Source organism: Echeneis naucrates, chromosome 1 (assembly GCF_900963305.1).
Source record: "Echeneis naucrates chromosome 1, fEcheNa1.1, whole genome shotgun sequence".
NCBI classification, from domain to species: Eukaryota; Metazoa; Chordata; class Actinopteri; order Carangiformes; family Echeneidae; genus Echeneis; species Echeneis naucrates.
Genome location: NC_042511.1, coordinates 22,760,254 through 22,780,839, shown reverse-complemented (window position 1 = coordinate 22,780,839; position 20,586 = coordinate 22,760,254). Strand labels below are relative to the sequence as shown.

The 20,586-nt window shown below is 37.5% G+C and overlaps 1 protein-coding gene across 1 annotated transcript in view; it reads right to left on the bottom strand.

The window, feature by feature from the left end:
* lrba (LPS-responsive vesicle trafficking, beach and anchor containing) overlaps positions 1-20,586 on the bottom strand; it is a 166,377-nt gene that overhangs the window by 143,128 nt on the left and 2,663 nt on the right. Inside the window, exon 2 of the mRNA XM_029509480.1 lies at positions 569-800. Within this exon, the coding sequence (XP_029365340.1) occupies positions 569-800 (232 nt within the window). The remainder of the gene's footprint in view (positions 1-568; positions 801-20,586) is intronic.

Below are 20,586 nucleotides of genomic sequence, written 5' to 3'. Positions count from 1 at the left end.
TATATAGACAAGTTAATGGGCACCAACTCGATCATGGCTTAAAACTGTGGGGAAACATGGTGAACATTAATGTAACCATTACTTTCAGCTGCCTCGTTACTGCTGGGCTATATCATCCTTGCTTGACTGCTCAAACCCCCTAGGCCAACACTGTTCTGCCTGGCAAAAGTTCACTGAGCCAAACACTGTTGAATTAATTTGTAGTAATTTGCAGATGGGTGATGGACTAGACTGAGACTCAGGGGAGACTGTATGGGATGATTCTGTCCTCACTCAGTGCAATACATCAGTGTATGCAACACTGGAGAATGAACCATAATGTTATTGCTATGAAAAGAAGAGTGAAGCATCAAAAGGAAAACTTATGTTACTTGTTAAACTACACTGATCCATGAAGTAGCAAATCACGTGAAATATCAAAAGGTGATAGGGATTCAATGGCTTGTCTTTGTCAAGCAAAATTAAGTAGTACTTTCTGTCGTGAAAAAAAATGCAGTTTACTCCACGGCACAAATGAAAATTAAATGTTTTAAAAAAGACATTTAAATAAGTGTGTGCTTGTCAGTACCTGCAATCATGCTGTCAGTGGTAGATATACGCTGCAGCACCAGCTTGATGAGCTCTACATCAGTGCATGCTTGCAGGTTGCGGACACTTTTCTTGAGTATAGCAGTGAAGATGCTCCAGACCTCAGCTTGACAGGTGGGCTCACACTTGTCCAGCAGCTCAACCATGCACACGATGCTCTCTGGTTCCTGAATGATAAAGTTCATCTCCAGGTCAAACTGGCCACCAACCAGCTGGAGAAGAGATACAAAGAAGAGGAAAAAGAAGAGAGAAGTGGGGGGTATAAATGGATGGAAAATATTCAGCAGTTAGTCAGCCATAACCCATCATGTAGATAGATCTGAGCAATAAAAGACTAAAAACCCTCAGCAGAGCAATGAATTTGCCTCTTATCACCAGCAAAAAATATCCAAGGCCATATATATATGCACAGTGCATTATTTTGTTTGTACACCAGATGATTAATCATGCATCAGACTGACTGCTGGCCAAGTGGATTAAAGGTCAGCGGAGAAACGCGGGCCGCTGTCAGTCTATCTGTATGTCTGTCAGTTCACTGTGCTTTTTACAGTGAGCCTGAGGACATTGTGTTTAAAAAAAAAAAAATCAAAAGAAAATATCAAACAAGTAGCCACATCAGTGAAACCAAGCTAGAGATGGAGACAAACACAAACGCTGACAAGTGCATTCAGAGGTCTTTTGTTCCTGCAGGACGCCCTGAAATACTGACAGCATGTGAGCCTGGCAGCCATAGTCAGAGGCTGAAATAAATTTTCAGTTATCAGAGCATACAGTTATACAGATAGAGTGACGTAAATCCCTATTCAATATCTACGGCTACCAGCAGGCACAGTTTTAAACCCAAGTACTGTTTTTCCATTTTATTTGCATCATATTTACTAATGGATGTGTGTCACTATATGTTGTGGGAGAGGAATCAACACTTTTCCTTTCCAGCCACAGACACAAACCTGTATTTTGCATCTAAGCCACAAATTTCTATTTATTGCCACAAACAAAAAGAAAGAAATGCATCCCACTATGTTAGTGAGCCTTAGCAATGATCTTCAGTTTAGGCTTGTTCAGGGAGGGGGTTGGGGGGGCAGTGAGGACGAATGTTGTTTGTGTGTGAAAATAAATTGTACGAGCCATAAATGTCATAATTTGTCACATCTTAATAGTTGTGATGACATTTTTATTATTGAACCCTGCCTAATAGAAAAAGATAAGGAAAATAACAATGCTGATGTCAAATTAATATTGTGAGTAAGACTGTCATGTTTAGAATCAAGGACGTGTGACTAGAGAAGAAAAAATGAAAGCATGATAGCCATACTTGGCCCACAGACAGGCTACGTGTGAAAACAATACGATTTGGTCCATGGAATGGAAACTGTCCCATTAAAATGAGTGAGATGGGATTAACTGGGTGTGTGAATGCTGGGTACAAGATAGGAAAGGAGGGGGGCACTGGAGTCACATTGCTGCCACAACATCCTTTAAGACAGGGGATAAAGTGACAATAACACTGACATATCCCTCATCTATTGTCCCTTCACCCTCATCTCACAGGTATCTATTTATTCTTTCATGTCCAATATCAGCGTTAGAGTAATGATGTTATTTATCATGTCCACAAAAAAAAAAAAGTAAAAATCACAAAACACAGAAGTCTCATTTCCTTTATCCTTCATCAATGTAAAGCTTATGATTTAAGTTGCAATAGAAAAATATTTCATAGATTACACTATTGTCCTTGTAAAGGGCACGATTTATTCATTTGTCATATTCACCTATTGTTCCGTCTCTGTGTCAGCTGTTAACTCAGGAACTTAATTTATGTATTACTCTCTTATTATTTCAATAAATGCAATGAATGTTTTGTCTACACATTTAACAATGGGAAAAATTAATGCCCAGAGCCAAACTTAACTCTATGACAGCCCAATAACTCCAGTGCCAAAAGATATTTCTTTAACAAGGAAAGAGAAAATTACTCAGAGAAGAGAAGCCATGACAAAGGAACGTGATTGGCTATTTTTACTCAATAAATGATTATTTTACCATTTTTGCACCGACAACAAGTTGGTTAACACTTCTCTTGTTTTAGAAAGATTTAGAAAAAATAAACTTATTTACTTGATTAGAAATGATTTAGTGGGTTGGCTTAAGTTAAGTAAACATATTTCCTCTCTCAACCCACTGCTGTCTTGCCATGTAAACAGTTTTTCTTTCACATGGATGTTTTGAGAAATCCTTATCTGCTGTTACTGGGGCCATCCCTCAACAATGGAGTTGTTGGGAATTTCTAAATGTAGTGCTCTGGTGCTCATATCCCATCAAAACTGCATTTCAACAGAAATTCAAGAGCATTATGTTACCAAAAACAATCTCCTGGCTAATCCACACAATGGATTTATTTAGCAGAAAGTAGTTCCAATGAGTGCTTTTGCTGCTATGATTAGCACAAAAAGCATGTTGTTGTACTGGGGGAGAGAGGACAGAAAACTGTGATACAGATACCTCAAACCTTGAATTTAAAATAAAACTGTTGGCATTTGTGAGATCAGGAAGTTAAAACAATAGGGGTATTATTGTCATTGGGAGGTCATGATAGCTGATTTATGCAGCAAAAAGAGTGAATTATGGGTCAACCAAATGCAAAGGATTTCCATGAGGGAGATAGTTTCAGTTACAATAACCTGTAGTCACCTATCAAGCGGTGATACAAGCCAGTATTCAATTAAAATATCTGTGATAACATGCATGTTGTTAATCCCCCACTGGCAAGCTGTCTCCTTTGCTTTCTGTCTCTTTCAGTGTCAGTGACAAATCAGACAGCGGCTTACAGAGTGAAGGACTAACTTCGGAGTGGACGCTGTGGACTGTGGCCGGGTCTGCCATTAATGGATATTGGATGTCATTTTACAAAAGTAACAGCTGATTTATGAGGCTGACATCGTACAGGAGCCATCCATCCATCAGTGAGTGGAACAGGGGGGCCGAGAACAAAGATGAGGATGGAGACAGAGTACCACACCATGACGACACACACATACAAGGATAAAAGCGCTGATACTGGACCTGATTTGTCCTCCTGTGAGGTCTAAAATAAACATACACATGTTTATAAGCCAAATTATGAGTCACTTGCATTCACGAATAATACAGGGTAGTTTTAAAATCTAGTTATAAAAATAGGTAATTACATAATCTCAAGCTTTTCACTTGGCGTCCTTGAAATTGGACCTTATTATTGGAACTGATCAAAATATAAAATAAAAAACATAAGATACAGCAGTTTGAAAATTACAGATGGCTCTTGGAACAAATGATTAGCTGCAAGCATTAATGATTAAAAATGTAGGGCAGTGAGATGGAAAATTAAAGTTCTTAATTTTGACATTAAAGGCAGCACAGCAGCATAGAGGTTAGTGCTGTTGCGCCACAATAAGAAGGTTGTGGGTTCAGTTCCCGGGCCTGGGCCCTTTCTGGATGGAGTTTGCGTGTTCTCTCTGTGCCTGCGTGGGTTTCCCCCAGGTACCCCGGTTTCCTCCCACTGTCCAAAGACATCATGTTTGGGTTAATTGGTGACTCTAAATTGTCTGTAGGTCTGAGTGTGAGTGGTTGTTGGTCCCTGTCTGTCTCTGTGTGTTGGCCCTGTGATGGACTGCTGACCTGTCCAGGGTGTACCCCACCCTCGCCCAGTGTGAGCTGGGATTGGCTCCAGCGCCCCCCACGATCCAGAAACGGATGAGTGGTAGACGGGAGATTAATGAATGAATTTAGACATTATGTGTGAATAGAGGTGTAAGATTTCAACTTTGTACTTTTCTCTGACATACATGGCTCCAACATCTTAAAAAGTAAAATTTGGTGATTTGCTGAGTTTCGTGATTGGTCAAACTGATTTTAACCTGCAGGAAATATTGATGGGCAATATTCCTTGTTCTGAAGTTTATGACATCTATGAAGTCTAACAGGATATACAAATGTCTTATCAGGTATTATGACCTATACAAGGAGAACATTCTAACCATTCTGCATCGAAAAGAGTCCGTTTGTAATGGCTAACAATGATTTTTTGTAAATTCATCCCCAGAGGTGAATGCTGCAACTGACAGCTATATTTAAAAAGGTAGAATGCAGATAGCCAAGACACCGATCTACAGTATGATTTCTTCTGCTAGTTTTTTCAGTGGTGTATTTTACAATAGGAAAACACTTGGTGGCATTAAAAATGAAATGTCATATTCAAATGCACTTTATCTCTTGGCAAGACACTGTTGTGAGCCTGGAACAATGTAGGACTGTCACGTTCACTAATTGTGCCAACTGAATTTAAGCAAACCACAACATTTGGTATGAAAGTACAAAATATGGTAATAATTGATGGCATTGATTAATGCTGCAATTAATCATATGGGATAGTTGTACCTTTAAAATAAGAATGAACCAACACAGTTTTTCATAACCGTGTCAGAATGTTTGATGTGTCTATCGGTGCACAGAAAACAGATGTACAATATTTCATTTTTCTTAAATTGTTCAATTCAACTATTTACATTGCTCGATTTTTGGAACAGACGTAGAGGACTGCCAGCTCCAGCCTCAGCCTCAGCATCGGTCTTTATGGCAGCTAGACACCAGATCCCTGGTGGGGAAACCCAGCCTGGCCGTTCTCCCCTGAGGGCTGCGTGAATTAATCATGGCCAAGCAGCTGAGCAGCCACTGGGCCATAACACAAAGTCAAAAAGGCTTCTATGGTCTCAATGGAGAAAAACATGTGGGGATAGCAGGGCTACGTAGTATGCCAAAAACAGTATTCAAATCTGCTGCCTGTGTTAAGCTTGTATTTCAGTTTACTTTATGGATTCTGGGAAAACTGAGACATGAAACCCAACAATGTCAACGATGACAACAACTGACATGACTTTACTATTTCTACCAAATCCACCCTAATAAGAACCAAAAGTGCCAAACATGCATGGGCTGCATGATGGAGCCACGTCACAAGCAATGTAATCCATTGCTATGCACATGTTTAACTGATTTGGAGAGGAGATTCAAAATATTAAACACAAAATGGAATATTAATGTTTTATGCTTGAGGAAAAGTTGGTATGCTGAAAAGACAGCACAAAGATGTTTTCTAAAACAGCTTGCTAAAAAATTTTGAACACAAATCATTGGTCCATGGAGGATAAAGCCTTTTGACTTTGGGGAACTCTTGACTTCTGAAAACTGCCACAAGCAAGTTGGTATTTGTGGATTTGAGTGAAATATCTTGACAACTGCTATATGAATTTTTGCTTTTGTGATGTCCTAACTACATTTTTATTTTTTTATTTTAAAATATCTCTTCTCTTATTACAAACTGCAGAGATTACATTTTCTGACAGTAAGCATGGAAGTGAAACAGAGAATAGAGCAAAAGAAAGATTTACTAAAAGAGCAGAGCTATTTGAGGACTGAGTAAGCTGCCCTCTAAAGCATTACAGCCAGCCATGTGATTCTGGAGATGAGTGAAAGCAACAAATTATGGTCATTTTGTACCAAGGGGGAGGAAATTACTCTGCTAAAATTAATAGGCTGAAACACTGATGCTGTCAAGCCATGGCTACAAGGTGGCGTGCCTGTCTGTCCATTGTGTGAGCATACATATCTACATTGAAGTTCATCAGTTCTCACCCTAATGAAGCTGCAATTAATTGAATGGGAAACGATTTAAATACAAAGTCATTTGCCTGAATGAGACTTGAGCAGAGAGCAACAATAGCGAAAGACAAATCTGTGCCCATTTTTAGCATGTCTCTAGTTTGTCAGAAGGCTTGTATCAGAGCTTGAATTTTTTAAACAGTGGGGATAAATTAGATATATCATTGAATATAATCTCTCAGTTTGGATGTAGAAGACATGGGGGCAGTTCAGATAGCTCTAAACTGTCTTCAGTTTCAGCTTGAGAATAAAATGGTGCGCTGCTATAATTCAGGGTTGAAATAAATGCCATTTGCAAGGCTTGGATCAATTTGCCTACAAAAGGACTCTAAATACCAATTTGTGTGTAATAACAACCCAGCTTGACTCGGCTTTTCAATCCAACCCAATATAAATCAAGGCAGCAAAATATTCCATAAACAGGCTGTCAGGGTAACCATGCTTTCAACACACATCACTGGCCTACTTTTTCAACAGCTCTTTCAACTGGATCTCTTTTAACAAGCTATCTTGTTAAACCAAAGCAGATTAGCTTATTTTTCCCCCTTTCTCCTCACAACATCCAAACTGATACATCCATCACTGCAGCTCAAAACATGAATCGTGATATGACAACATTTTTAATCCTTCGCTTCTCACTCCTGATGAACACTCACTTTTTCAACAGCTGACGCGAGATGCAGTGGCTCAAGCACATAGGGCGGTCAACCAAATAGTCAGTCCCACTCAAATCCCTCCAGTGCTAGCAGCATGGAGGAATGAGCTTCTGATGGAGAAGATGAGGCGAAATGGTGAGGCGAGACTTTGTAGTGCAAATGAGGGACTTCAGTTGAAGGGGCTCACAGTGAGCTTATTTTTAGCGCTATAAAATATGTATACATTTTACAGATTTATATTTGATTCTGATACATGTATAAAACAAGAGAGACATCAAATGATTGGATATCTGTCTAAATGTATTGGCAGTGATGGTCAATGAGTGTGCTTAGATTTGCTTAGTGTTTTAAATTCATTTTAACAAATCATTTTCCATTTTGTCTCAAGAATTCTGCTGTGTAATTTAGGCCATTTGTAATTTATTTAATCACCACATTTAATATGGTCATGTATTGAACTGATACTGGATTTTTGGATTGTTTGGTGTTAGCCCATATTGACTGGGTTTACAACTGTTTGCATGACAATAAAAATATTAATTCATTCATCCATTCTAACGAAGAGTGCCTAAAACTCAAAGAAGAAACCTCAGCAGCAGCAACTTTAAACCAAAATAAACAGTAAGTTGATTCAACACGGGTACAACAAGACAAGCTGAGTAAAACCGGAAAAGCAAATGGTGGAAAGACATCATCGAAACTATGTCTTCGTTTGGCAAAATATATAATGCCAATTCACACTGTGGAGAGTTCAACTAATATGTTGTTAAAATTAATAAGCAAGAGAAATCATTTCTGTTTAATGATATGAAGGACCAATTGTGCAACCAGTTTTGTACAAATTAATTTCAAAGCACCACGGTTTAAGGCATTTTCTATTTTTATCTCTGTCAAATGAAAGATAATTTATCTAACTCGGTGGAGAATTCTGAACCGTGAAAAGATCAGGTTGTCAGAAGACTTCACAAACATGAATAACATCTTTCTCAACATATTTAAACTAGATTACCTGAAAGTGGGTTAGGGTTAGCTTTTAAATAAGAAGAGTCAAACTAAGAAATAAAACCATCTCCCACCAACAGTACATGTTACAGTGACAGTGGGAAATATTTTAATTTGTGATACCTCATGAGATCAGAGGAGCCTTCAAACAAATGCGAGAAGTACCTTTTTTTTTTTTTCTTTTAAAGACTAAAGAAAGTCTGCAATCAGAGGTTAGCTATAAAACATTGGACATACATATTCCTGACATCATGTGTTTTTCATGGGTTTTTCTTGTTTGTTTGTTTTTTTGGTCAACTATATTTTATTTTGCTGTATTTTTTCAGTAAAATAAGCCATTGTATATCATATTCCGAGAACAGCCTACCTATATCCTGGACAAGCCTGCCACTCCACATTTATCTAAGTGGGAGTGGAAGGTAAAGTGGTGACAATTATGCATGAAGTGGCCATGGAAAACACTGGGTCAGTGATCACAGCTCACAAGAACCTTTTCAACTCACTCACTTCAGATATAACAAGTTGCTATTGCAAATCCAAATTACGAATGTTTCATGGTGCAACCACATACTCTTGCGGGGCAGTGAGGGGGATTAATGAACGATTGAAGTTTATTCAACTCTTTGTCTCATTGTTCTTGGATTTTTTACACATTGTTAAATTACAAAGTTTTAAATTCAAACATTAATCATTTGACACTCCTGAGTCGATATTCTCTCAGCAGTGTCACAATGTTGGCGTGTTGACAATGTGAGACCATGACAGAGAGGTACAGTGGTTGGAGAGAGCTTTAAATAGCTGTATTTCTAAGAATATCTTCAGAAAGATCAGCTATGGTGCTTTTTTTTTAACTTTGGCTGGCAGTCATTTTTACACTACATTAAACGTAATGACTCTTATGCAGCAGTCTGCTCAGCACATAATTTCCCTTGCTAGTCCATTTGTTGGCTAAGAACGAGACAGGTTTGGAAAAAACGTACATGAAACAAGTGGATTTAACTAGCAGGTGACTTCTCTCATGCACTGGTAATATCATTTATCCTGAATTATTGTGAATGTGGGAGAAATAATTTATATCATTTATAAAATTGTTTTCCACAATTTCAACAGTGTGAAATATTCACCAGACGTGAGTGGACATATAGAACCATAATAAGGGGTAAAAGGGCCTAACTACAACACACTGAGCAAATAAACTGCTGCAAACCCAGTACATATGGAGGAGCATCATAAAGCTCACTAAGACATGCACCGTCTATCTGCCAATCTTGCTAAGGCTGCAGAGTGGCTGCTATTCTTAACAGAAGGAAAAGGCTTGACAGGAAATTATCCTCATTAGACTTCAGAGCTCAGTCTTTAGGGAAATATTTTAGTTTTTCAGAACTTTTGAGTCGCTAAAGCGGTTTGCTCTCAGAATGAAATGTTCAAAATTAACATAATACTCCAATATGATCTATTGACATCATGAGAAAAAAATCTTTATGGGCCATCTGTGTGGAATTAGTTATTCACCATTAACAAAATTATTTGAAGAATATGTTTTCTCTGTTACTTTGAGGTTCCAGAGAAATATAGAAATACAGGGAGTGATGTGATAGTGGGGGCAAACAAATAACTTTATTGTTCAATTTACTGCATGCAGTAAATGGGAAGGTTGGCTCAGCTGCAACATGTTAAAAATAGTGGCTAGATCAGGGAGGTGAAAGGAAAGGAGATAAACAGTCAGGAATTTCATCCTTCCTTGATCAATGAGGGAGTGAAATTCTTATTTTGAAATGAAGGACCCACCCTCCCTTTGCCTCTTACACACAGTGGTACCCTGTGAAACCTTCAATGAAAACAAATTGTGAGCACATTCAGTAACTTGTAACAAAATTCAGCATTCAAACCCCAAAACCATTTGTCCCTGCACTACATGCATATGCATCTTTATACTACCGGAATGCAAAATATATCAAGCAACATGGGGAACCAGTTAATCAAAGCATAGCTCTAGTGCTTCAGATGTGGTCAGGGCATTTTAGTTAGTCTACATGATCCTGATAACCGCAAACCCTTATTGTAAGCCAAATCAGAGTGCTAAAAAGAAAATGCAAACTGAAGACCTATCTCTTTAGCAAAATCTTATTATTCTTAATCTATTTTGCTTTTTTTTTTTATTTATTTTATTTTAACTCTTTTAACTAACTACTCCTTGCTCTATTTTACTGCATTTATCAATTTTACCTACTTTTAACCAACTCTTTCTTATTTAATTTACTTACTTCTACTTGCTCTAGTGTTTTCCCCCACTGCAAACAACTGAGTGCAAGATAGCATTTCCCCAATGCCTCTGATTTCCAATGCTTTAAAATTCTTGTGTGAATGAGTATGTGAATGTATATTTGTCTACTATGGATCCTTTGTTCTTTTTTTTTTTTTTTTAATCTTGTAAGGCACCATGAGCTGCCACTGGCATGAAAAGTGCTATACAAATAAAGTCTGATCGACTGATTGATTGATTGATTGATATTGATTGATAAAAAAGATAAATCAAGCTGATAGTCAACAGGAAAAGTTCCTTAATGTGACCTGTTGTTACATATATATATATATATATATATATATATATATATATATATATATATATATATATATATATATATATATATATATATATATATATATATAGACACCTGTACACTATGTTATGATGATAGTAAGACAAGGATAATGAAGGTTCAGGACAGGATATGTAAGATGCTCATATGTCGAGGTGTATGAAAATAACAAAGGCAACAAGGCAAGATAATAAACTTTCATGAACTCATGAGTTCACCGAAGAGGTGACATGGTTTCTAACAGTCTGAACTACTTTCAGTGTGATCATGAAATATTTAGAACTTCAGGGATAATTTGACTTTTTCATACAACACACATATACCAAGGGAAGCTTGTCTAAGCCAGTTTTTGCAAACATTTTCAGGATGTCTTTGGTTTGGTACACCAACTAAAACTATTTCCTGAGGGAAACCCTGAGTGGAGAACCAGGAAACTGTACGCATCATATCCCATCACAGTAGGTCCACTTCTCTCTGCTTCCTTTGGCTGACTGTAACACAGCCCTCTCAGTCCATCCAAAAATAGAGGTCAACGAAGGCAGTTCTTGATAGCCACAGCTCTGAATGAGAACACGTACACAAGTATACACTGCTACACGGCAGTGTACCACACAGTGTATACACTGTATAGTATGCTTTGTAGATCATTTTAAAAAGAAGCAGGAAACAAAGCCATGGCTGTGATGTAGGATGTTTACTATAGAGAGAAAGAGTCCTCTGAGACATCAAAAGTAACTGTTGAGCCTCGGTGACTTCTGTGTAATTCAATGAAACATTCATGATGTGAGATGCCAACTTAATAACTTAAGTGATTTACCACCATGAACAACATGAACATCTCTGACCTTTTAACATTGACTTTGAGTGACTTGTGACCAGGTTCTGCCAGTCTGATGGTGTTGTAGACGTTTGATGGCATGGCCAGATTTTCCAACAGTTGTCATTTATGGGTTACTGCATCATTATTTTGACATCTCAAAAGCACTCCTGGATATATTTTTGACGTAGATTATGGCAGAAATACACACATCCAATCCTTGTGTATTAGGATGCTAGTGGTTGGCTATTTCATACAGACTATAGTTGAGTAAATCTGTCTTTAAAATAAAAAGCTTCTGGTTGTGGATTGCAATGGATGTTTGTTATACTTCTTAATATTTTATCCATAAATGATACATAATTTATTGAGACAACTCAAAGAAAATAACTGCAATATGACAAAATTAATACATTTATTTTTAATGACTGATTACTTAAGGAAATCTCTTTTGTCATATTAAATACTGTCTGATCCATATCAGTTTCTAGTGTCTTAGACATTGATCGCTAGATGTGATTAAAAAAGTTGAGTTAAATGCAAATGGCCTTGAGGAAACCTCTGTGGGGAAAATTGTGCTTTTAATCAGAAACAGACAGCTGTTCCTTACCCTACAAATTACTCACAGATCAGCGCACCGAAGATAAGCTACGTCGCTGCCTACTGCACAATGCAAGAACATACGACTAAAAATTACTCAGCAAGAACATTAAAGAGAAAGATCAGAACAAACTAACACTTTGAAAAAAGGTTTCAACATAATCTGCCATACTGGTAAGTGCCAAGATAACAATTTCATGTTTGATCTTAACATCAATATAACATCATACAATTAAACCAAGCTGACACAGTACTACTGTATAGTGCTATAAACAATTATTTCCCCCCAAAAAAACCTATTAGACATAGATAAAGTTAAAAAGGAAATAGACAAAGTAGAGTAATCGTGAAGAAAGCCAATTATCCTCAGCTCTATATTTACTGAATGTAAATCAACTTTTTTTTATACCACAAACTGACATAATACTTTTTTCTAACTCAAGAGCATACCTTAAATCCCACACATATTAGATAAACACATTTTGAAACATTCCTGTCTGCAATTCCCTGCCTGTTTAGTACAATATCTGGGTGTGGGTTGCACAAGTTAATTACTTTGTGCTCCACAACATTTTCTTATCTTCCCCCTGCTCATGACGTAGAGCTGTACTCGAAGAAAATATTACTGAACCATATTTCTATTTGTATATGAAATATACTCAGATCATTGTACACATGTAAATGTGTAATCTTAACAATCTTAACAATGAAAACCTAAATGCCTTCAAGCAGTGATGTTTTAGATGAAAGCTCTCAAACAGCTATGACCACAGAAATAAAAATACTACATAATTTAACAAAGAGGAGCAGGAGACTACCACGTAACTTTTACTAAAAATTTGAATTGTAAATTCTGTGTTACAATTGATTTTGCAGCTGTTGTTTATGGGCTGCATTTCTTATGTATGTTTCCTTATATTCCATTGGGGATGCATGCCAGACCTTGGCAACAGATGAGTTGCTAATGCAGAGAGTGTGAAAACAGGTCAAGGGTAGATGAACCATCTAGGGGTCGGCAGTCAGGTTGGGCCAAGGGCCAGCTCTGTCAGCTTTGCTCACTGGAGAGCCAACACAGATTTGGAAATGCAAAGGGAATCCAGGCCTCTATGTTTAAATATTATTTTAAAACTTTATTTTTTGGCAATAATGTTCCATTTGAAAAGGTGTTAAAAAATTACAATTCTTCATGCCTGAGTATCAGTGCCAAAGTGGGTCCGTGAAGTATTTCAGGTTAGGTCTACTGTTTTCAGTTAAGCTAAGCAACCAGTTTAGATTGCCAGCAGCTCCGTATAAAAGACATCAGGGCAAACCATAAAAAATTGTGTGGACAGTTCTTCATCTGAAGAATACTTGTGTCTTTCAAAGTAAAATTGTTGTTATGAAACAATAAAATGTTTTCATTATTTGTAATAGTGATATAGAGATGCTATCTTTGAAAATTCAGAGATTAAACCATGTTTGTATTAAAGTAATACCCCAATGGTTTTCTGAAAAAACATCTGAAAGGTTTTTTCAGATACAAAGAAGCCAAACACTTTGGTTAAAGGGCCTGATTTTTCCCATGGTCCTCTATCAGCAAACCTCTAATTAAAGGGATCATTCAATGGGCTCAGTATTGTCCTTAAAATTGACACTCCTGGAAACCCGGGCAGTCACATTTCTAAAATTCCAGTTTCTGCAAAAAACTTCATGTCTTTATGGTCTTAGACGCACACACTGCCTATTAAAGACATCCAACATCAAAAAAATTAAAAAAGGTTCAGTTTCTTTGCCAAAGTGGGTTCACTTCAAAAGACCACGCTACTTCTACTGCACAAACATAGGCAAGTAATATGAAAGCCAAATTTTCTGACAAACAGAATAGCCAAAGAACTCAGGCTGGGGGAAAGCAGATGATTCCTTAAGAAGTGCAAAATCATGCAGTCTATCCCATGACTAATCCAGAGGAATATGCTACAGGCAGGGTTGCAACTACAGCATTTGGTTACAAGCGGAAAGATGAGGGGGAAAAAAAAAAAAATGTGTCAATGGTCACCATTGTGTCAGTATTCAGGAACAATGAATGATAATGCTGTTTGCAAGTCACCTAAAAGCTATAAAATAAAAATGTAATCCTCACAAGACATCTAAAAAGGGAGCATGTTGGTTAGTGCTGTGGCCCCACAACAAGAAGGTCGCACATTTGGTTCCCAGGCCTTTTTGTGTGGAGTTTGCATGTTCTCCCCGTACCTGTGTGGTTTTCCTCCCACGGTCCAAAGACATCATGTTTAGGTTCATTGGTGGTTGTTGGTCTCTGTCTTTCTCTGTTTGTTGGCTCTGCCCTGTTCTAGGTGTACCCCACCCCACCCTTGCGCTCAATTGATTGGGCAATTTAATGTTAATCTATACATGCATGTCTTTGGTGGTGGGAGGAAATCCACACAGACACGGGGACAACATGCAAACTCCGCACAGAAAGGACCCAGGCCGGGAACTGAACCTGAATCTGGACCTGGACCTGGACCTGGACCTGGACTTGCCACCTTCTTATTGTGGGGCAACAGTGCTAACCACTACGCCACCATGCTGCCCCCTTATGTGACACAACAAGATTAATAAACTAATAAACTTTAAACACTAATAAAAAAAAAAAAAATCAGCATAAAATCAAAAGAGAAGCAGCATATGGTGCTACAAAACACAGAAGAGAAAAAGCATGTGTTGGGATTGTTGGCACTTTGTATTTTCCCCTTGAGAAATATCCACGACAGGGATGAAAGTGGAGCAACAGCTTAAAGGCTTCGACATGATATTTCTTTCACAAAAGAAGCAGCATATTTAATGGTGTTTTAATAACCACACATATTTTTAAGCATCTACCTCTGAAACCTGGCTCAGAGGTAAGCTGTATTAGCACATCATTACACCCCCTACTGTGAAGAAAATACAGTGGGGCAGGAGGTTAATACCACTTCCTTTTTAGCCGCACACTCTGCTGTAATGTCTCAATGTCAACACTATGACTACGTGTGCGTGTGTGTGCGCGTGTATAACCAGCAAGTCTGCGTTTTACGTTGCATCTGAAATCAACTCAATGCAGACAACTGCAGCAATAACAATCACCTTCCGGATAAGGTTACGGGGATCACCTAAAAGTTTTTTGTTTTTTTTTTGTTTTGTTTTGTTTTGTTTTTTTAAGTGTACTTTCCTCAAATTTGTGTAAGTAACAACTAAAGCGGAACAAGATTCATTCAAAGCTAAAAGAGAAAAAGAGCTGCTGCAGAAAAGAACATTCAATCTATGAAGGTCATCCAGCTTAACACAATATTTCGTTTTTTCTCAGTACAAAGCAGGTGAAAAATCCAAATGTAAAAACAGTATTCAATAAGATAGCACTAAAAACAAAAAAGAGCCCCAAATGACTCCCCCCCAGCCCGTCTACCAACAGCCAGCAAGAGCAAGAAATGGAGCTCTTACTGACTATTGTGATGCCAACAATGGACATCTTTTCAGTGCAGTCAAAAATTGATTTTGTGTCAAGGACCACCTATACATACTTTTTTCCAAACGTATTTCATGGAAGATAACAGGAAGCAGAAAATACCATTATAATGAGTAATAATAGTATATTACTGCCCACAATGTTTTAATTGTATTTTCCCAGGTGTCCAGGTTATGGGTTGCTGAGATATATTTTCAATTACTTTGGTGATCTGACCGTATTCCCTGAATGGTACAGTAATCTCGACAGTGATGGATCAGTTAAAGCTAAAAACAGACAATTAAAACTAGAGTGAACTGGAAGCAATAGTTCCCGCATCTCCCCTTGTATCTTAGGACAGGACTGTTAATGTACTGCCCTTTTGTAGCCAAACCAGGCTGTTGTCGGCAGGAGCCATGGTGACAACCCCTGCCATTACATTTACCATTTCCTTTCATTTTTAAAGCTTGACAAAGTCTGCGGCTTGTCAAGCAGCCAATTAAGCTGCATTTTTTGGAGATTGACGCAGGAACATTGTCGACAATCATGGTATCTTTCAAGTGTGCTTATTCAGCTGCCATTGAATCAGCTTCCATTGTTCTGAGATCAGTTATGATATTGTTCACATGTACATGAACACATGCCTGGAGACTGTACTTCAACATTACACAACTACTTTTAAGGGCCAAAAGACCAAATTAGAATGTGATCATCAGAACTCATATTCTAAGTTGCCATATTAATCGTTTTGGCCACCATGAGTAAAAATTAAGAATTATGTTTTTGGGTTTTTTTTTTTGGATTACATAAATTTACCACATACAGGTAGTCATGTAACTTAAAACACAAACCTTTCAATTCAATTTTCATATGAATATCTTTTCCTTTCTATAAATCAAGGTTAAAGATTTAGATAGCATAGTGAAGCGTGCAGCTCAGTAAGTCCTTGCACGCCACTGATTCTCATCCAGAACAGACAGGGAAATGCAGGTTTTCTTTACGGCCATGAATTGGGGGCAGAGTTTAATTATCAGGCTTTTGGTCTTTGACGGTCTCCAACCAACAGTTCCTGTTCCCAATTTCCTCCCAACAGCAGCATTCTGTTAAAATGCCTTTGAGAGCTGGAATTGTTTATAGAAGACTCAATAACGGTAGAGAAGTGAGCCAAAAGCATACTACATAATGATTTTGCTTCCTAAAAGTGGTATGCAGCAATTGTTGATGGATAGGGAAAAAGTTGGTTAATATGTGACTAAACTCTCATTATTTAACCACGTTTAAAAGTAAACTTGAAGTTTACTGGCTTGAATGGAGAGTAGTTTCCACTCAAAGACTTAAAGCTTTCAACGCTTTATTCAAAAGCTTATGAAGAGTTCTAAAAAACTCCTCATCAGCTACAAAACAATGAGAAAATAATGTCTCTCAAAGTAAATGCTCTGAGAATAACGGGATTTATTCCAGCATCTACCAACAACTAACAGGACCCATATAAGCATCACCTCTGATGGAAAATGTTTTCTATTCACATTTAATAACTGGATACAAAAACTAATTAGTCTAAAAATAAGTTCTCAAAATTCTAGAGAATTTACAATTACAATCATGCTCACTCAGCTGAAACATGTGTAAACAATGTCAGTAATTGATTTGACAGTCAGCAAAAAATAACCTCAAACCAACATTAACTGAGCTGTCCATATGTGTGCATTCAATGTGTGCATTGAATTGTCATATGGAAGAAGTTTACCCAGCAGCTTAGGCTAAGAAATCACATCAACATTTTTAATTGAACAAGGAAAACTCTGTCCATGAGATATTTTAATTTTCAACGACATCACAGTACATTACAGTAACACTCATGGTATTTTAATGCAAGTATCTCATTGAACACCACTGAATTAAAAGGACAGTTGATCAGCAGGAAGCAGGAAATGAGGTATGATTGCTGCATTGCTATGGGGCTAATAATGAGACTAGATGGATGAACAAAAAACAGACATCGCAGTTGATATTTCAGAATCATAAACATGTTTGCTGGTCAAACATGTTTGCTCAGCCTCAAGATGGTCATTATGTCAATTTCACCGCTACAACCGTGAACAACATGGCACGGCCAGAATAGAGCATAATCCACAAAAACCCTCTTTTGTTTAGGGAAATAAAGCCACGAGGGTGATGGAGAAAGGTAAATAATACCTTCACCCAGGACTATAAACAGAGCCCAGTCACGCTTATATAGACATCAGCCCTCAAGTGTTTCAAATTGCTTTTAACCACGGTGGAGAAGGAAGAAAAAGGTGTGACCATGGAATTGGCTGATGCGACAGATACCACAGAAAAACAGATAAAGTTTCATTCATATGACAGATTAGAGGGCTCTTTGTTACTGCCAGAGAGGGTAAAGCATGCCTGGAGTGAGGACAAGGATCGGACCCTCTCTCCCCCGGCATCCATGGTAGAACGTGTACAACTGAAAGGGGAGTTTTACGTTTCCTGCATTCCTACTTACGTTATAGTAAATAAAAACAAAAATAATAAAGCTAGGAATTAAAGCTGACATGTTGAGCTTCACGCTCAGGAAATGCACCACATTTGAACTGGTTCTCTTTTCTGCTTTATTTTTGTAGAAGAATGGATGCAGGAAATGTACAGCATTGATGAAAGATTTAAAGGTTAATGCAAAATTTTTTGTGGAAAATATGACCTGTATGATTTTCCAAAACATGGCTGCATTAACCCATATCCCATGGCTCCAGGTTTATAAATGAGCTCATAATTTGTAGCCAACCTTAAATCTTAGTCAAGGCAATGACTCCTGCCTGCAGCAGCGAGGGAAGTGAAAATACAAACTATTTTTATTAAATTTATTTTTTCTAAAGATGGTGAAGATTCAGCTTAGAACAATTAATTCACTCATGACAGCCGCTCTCACAGGAGGATTCTGTGTGTCAAATCCAGTACAACAAATGATAAAGTGGGCAACAACGTGCCATCAAATAGATGCTGAGGATGTTCAGACACACAAAGACAAAGTATGACATCTTAAAATAAAACTGAACAAAAAGAATTCAAATAAATTTTCTCATTGACAAAAATAGAACTATGGCAAGCGAAAGAAAAAACAGAAGAAAACAAGTTGTCAACTTTTTCTGCAACTTTGTCATCCAAAGAAAACTAAATACATTTTAATCTTTGTTAACTTTGTAAAGCACTCTGACCCACATAGGCATAACATGAAATGTTGAAAAAGTGGTACTTCAAATCAGAGCTGGAAGCTAATATAGTAATACATTTTCTTAAGGCGGGCATTAGTGCCCAAAAAAATCAGCGGAAAAAAAATAAATACAAATAGAATACCAAGAGATGCTTTCCAAGTTTAGGCGTTTTACAATTAAAAATATGATGATGTTCTTACTAAATTATTTCAGGGATTGAATTTCCATGATTATTTACATTTAAAATAATTATATGACTTCTTCATCCAAAAGACTTGAACAAGAGCAGAATCACTTTGTTCTGTGTACTATGAGGAGGACTAGTGAATTGTTACTATCCACAATGGAGAGAGATCCTAACAAAATACATATCACTAAGTTAAAGTCATGGTTGCCTTTAGCCACATTCTCTGTCTCTGGTACTCCTTACAGTTGACATCATAAGGAAACCAAGTCAGAGTACCTTGACCTATAATTTCAAACATGTCAAAAAAAATCAAGCATAACATCAACAACCTTGTGCACCAAATGTTTTCCACTGCTGTCCACAAAGCTAACAACCACATCACATCCATCTTCTGTCACTTAACTGTTGACCAGGTTTAGACCACTACTTCTTCATAGACCTTTCCATTCATTTACAAAGCTCAAGAAAAGCCTGTGCTGCACTCTATGGAAAGAGGGGTTCAATTGTACAATCTATTTCATGGAGACCATATTGGTTTGTTAGATACATCAGTACAAGATGGCTTAATTGTTTCTGAAGCCTATATTGCACAAATACACAGAAACAGATCTGAGCTGGGCCTATAATATTGTAGGGTCCATTAAGTCAGACTTTTCTGGTCCCATAAGTGACCTTTAAGTCACATAGTGATATCTGTTTGTTTCTTAACCAAGTGGCCATGTTTAACAGTGATATTGCTCTCTAAGGAGTCCTAAAAAAAAAAAAAAAGGATCATAAACTGAAGAAGTAGTGTTTTTCCATCTCAGCAATTTGTATTGCATGTAAATGTAATTGTGTGTTTGAAATCTGCAAATTAACTTTGCAAACACAAGCGGTTTCATGTCATGCCTGCTTACTGTTCTGTGGAGTATCATCAGTCAGTCGCGTTTGTTGCAGAGAAGCCAACTAAAAAATAACAACCCACGTTCTAGCTCCTTGCAGTTTTAAGCATATTGTTTAGGTTAGGCAGAGCAAGAAAACCAAAACAATGCTGCTTCCTGTAACACTGTGGGCAAACACTTAGAGCACAGAGACTGGCACATACCAGCTGTATGCAACCTGTCTTAAAAAGATGATGTAAACAAGCCACTGGGGAATCAAGTAAAACATTTACCAGAACTATAACTGAATACTAGCTGGCACACCTCTCTAGGGCCAAAAGACCAGCGACCATTGGACTTAGCAATTGTCAAGTAGCCAGAAATAGGTCTGTATCTTTTCTTCACCAGTCCTAATGTGCCAAGCCAGAAGCATATCCCATCGTAGGTTTGTGGGCTAGGAGCTGCTGCCAAGTGTTTTATCTGAACCTATAGGTTTTGGAGTTGTTTTTGGGGTTTGTTCTGTTTTGCTGCCACAAACTGAATAGCAGGAGTGATAGCAAGTGAATTATGGCTGAGTAGTGGGGTGCTCATTGTCAGCATTTTCAGTCCATCAATTGAATGTAAAATGTATTGTTCACTGCTGTTTACAAACTTAAAAAAAAAAACAATTGTCAACTAAAATACTTCTTTGACTATATGAGATCACCTTTCTTCATTCTTGAATAACTTCCTGACTCCAGGTACAAAAGAAAATATCTTTATTAATGAATTCAAAAAATTTTATCTTGCATGTATAAGCCCTGCCTGAGTCAAAAGCCATCACACCTACTATTTTTTATTAATTTATTAATCAGATAAAACAATGTTGCAGGACAGTAAGGGACTCATGCTATGAGCCCGTAAA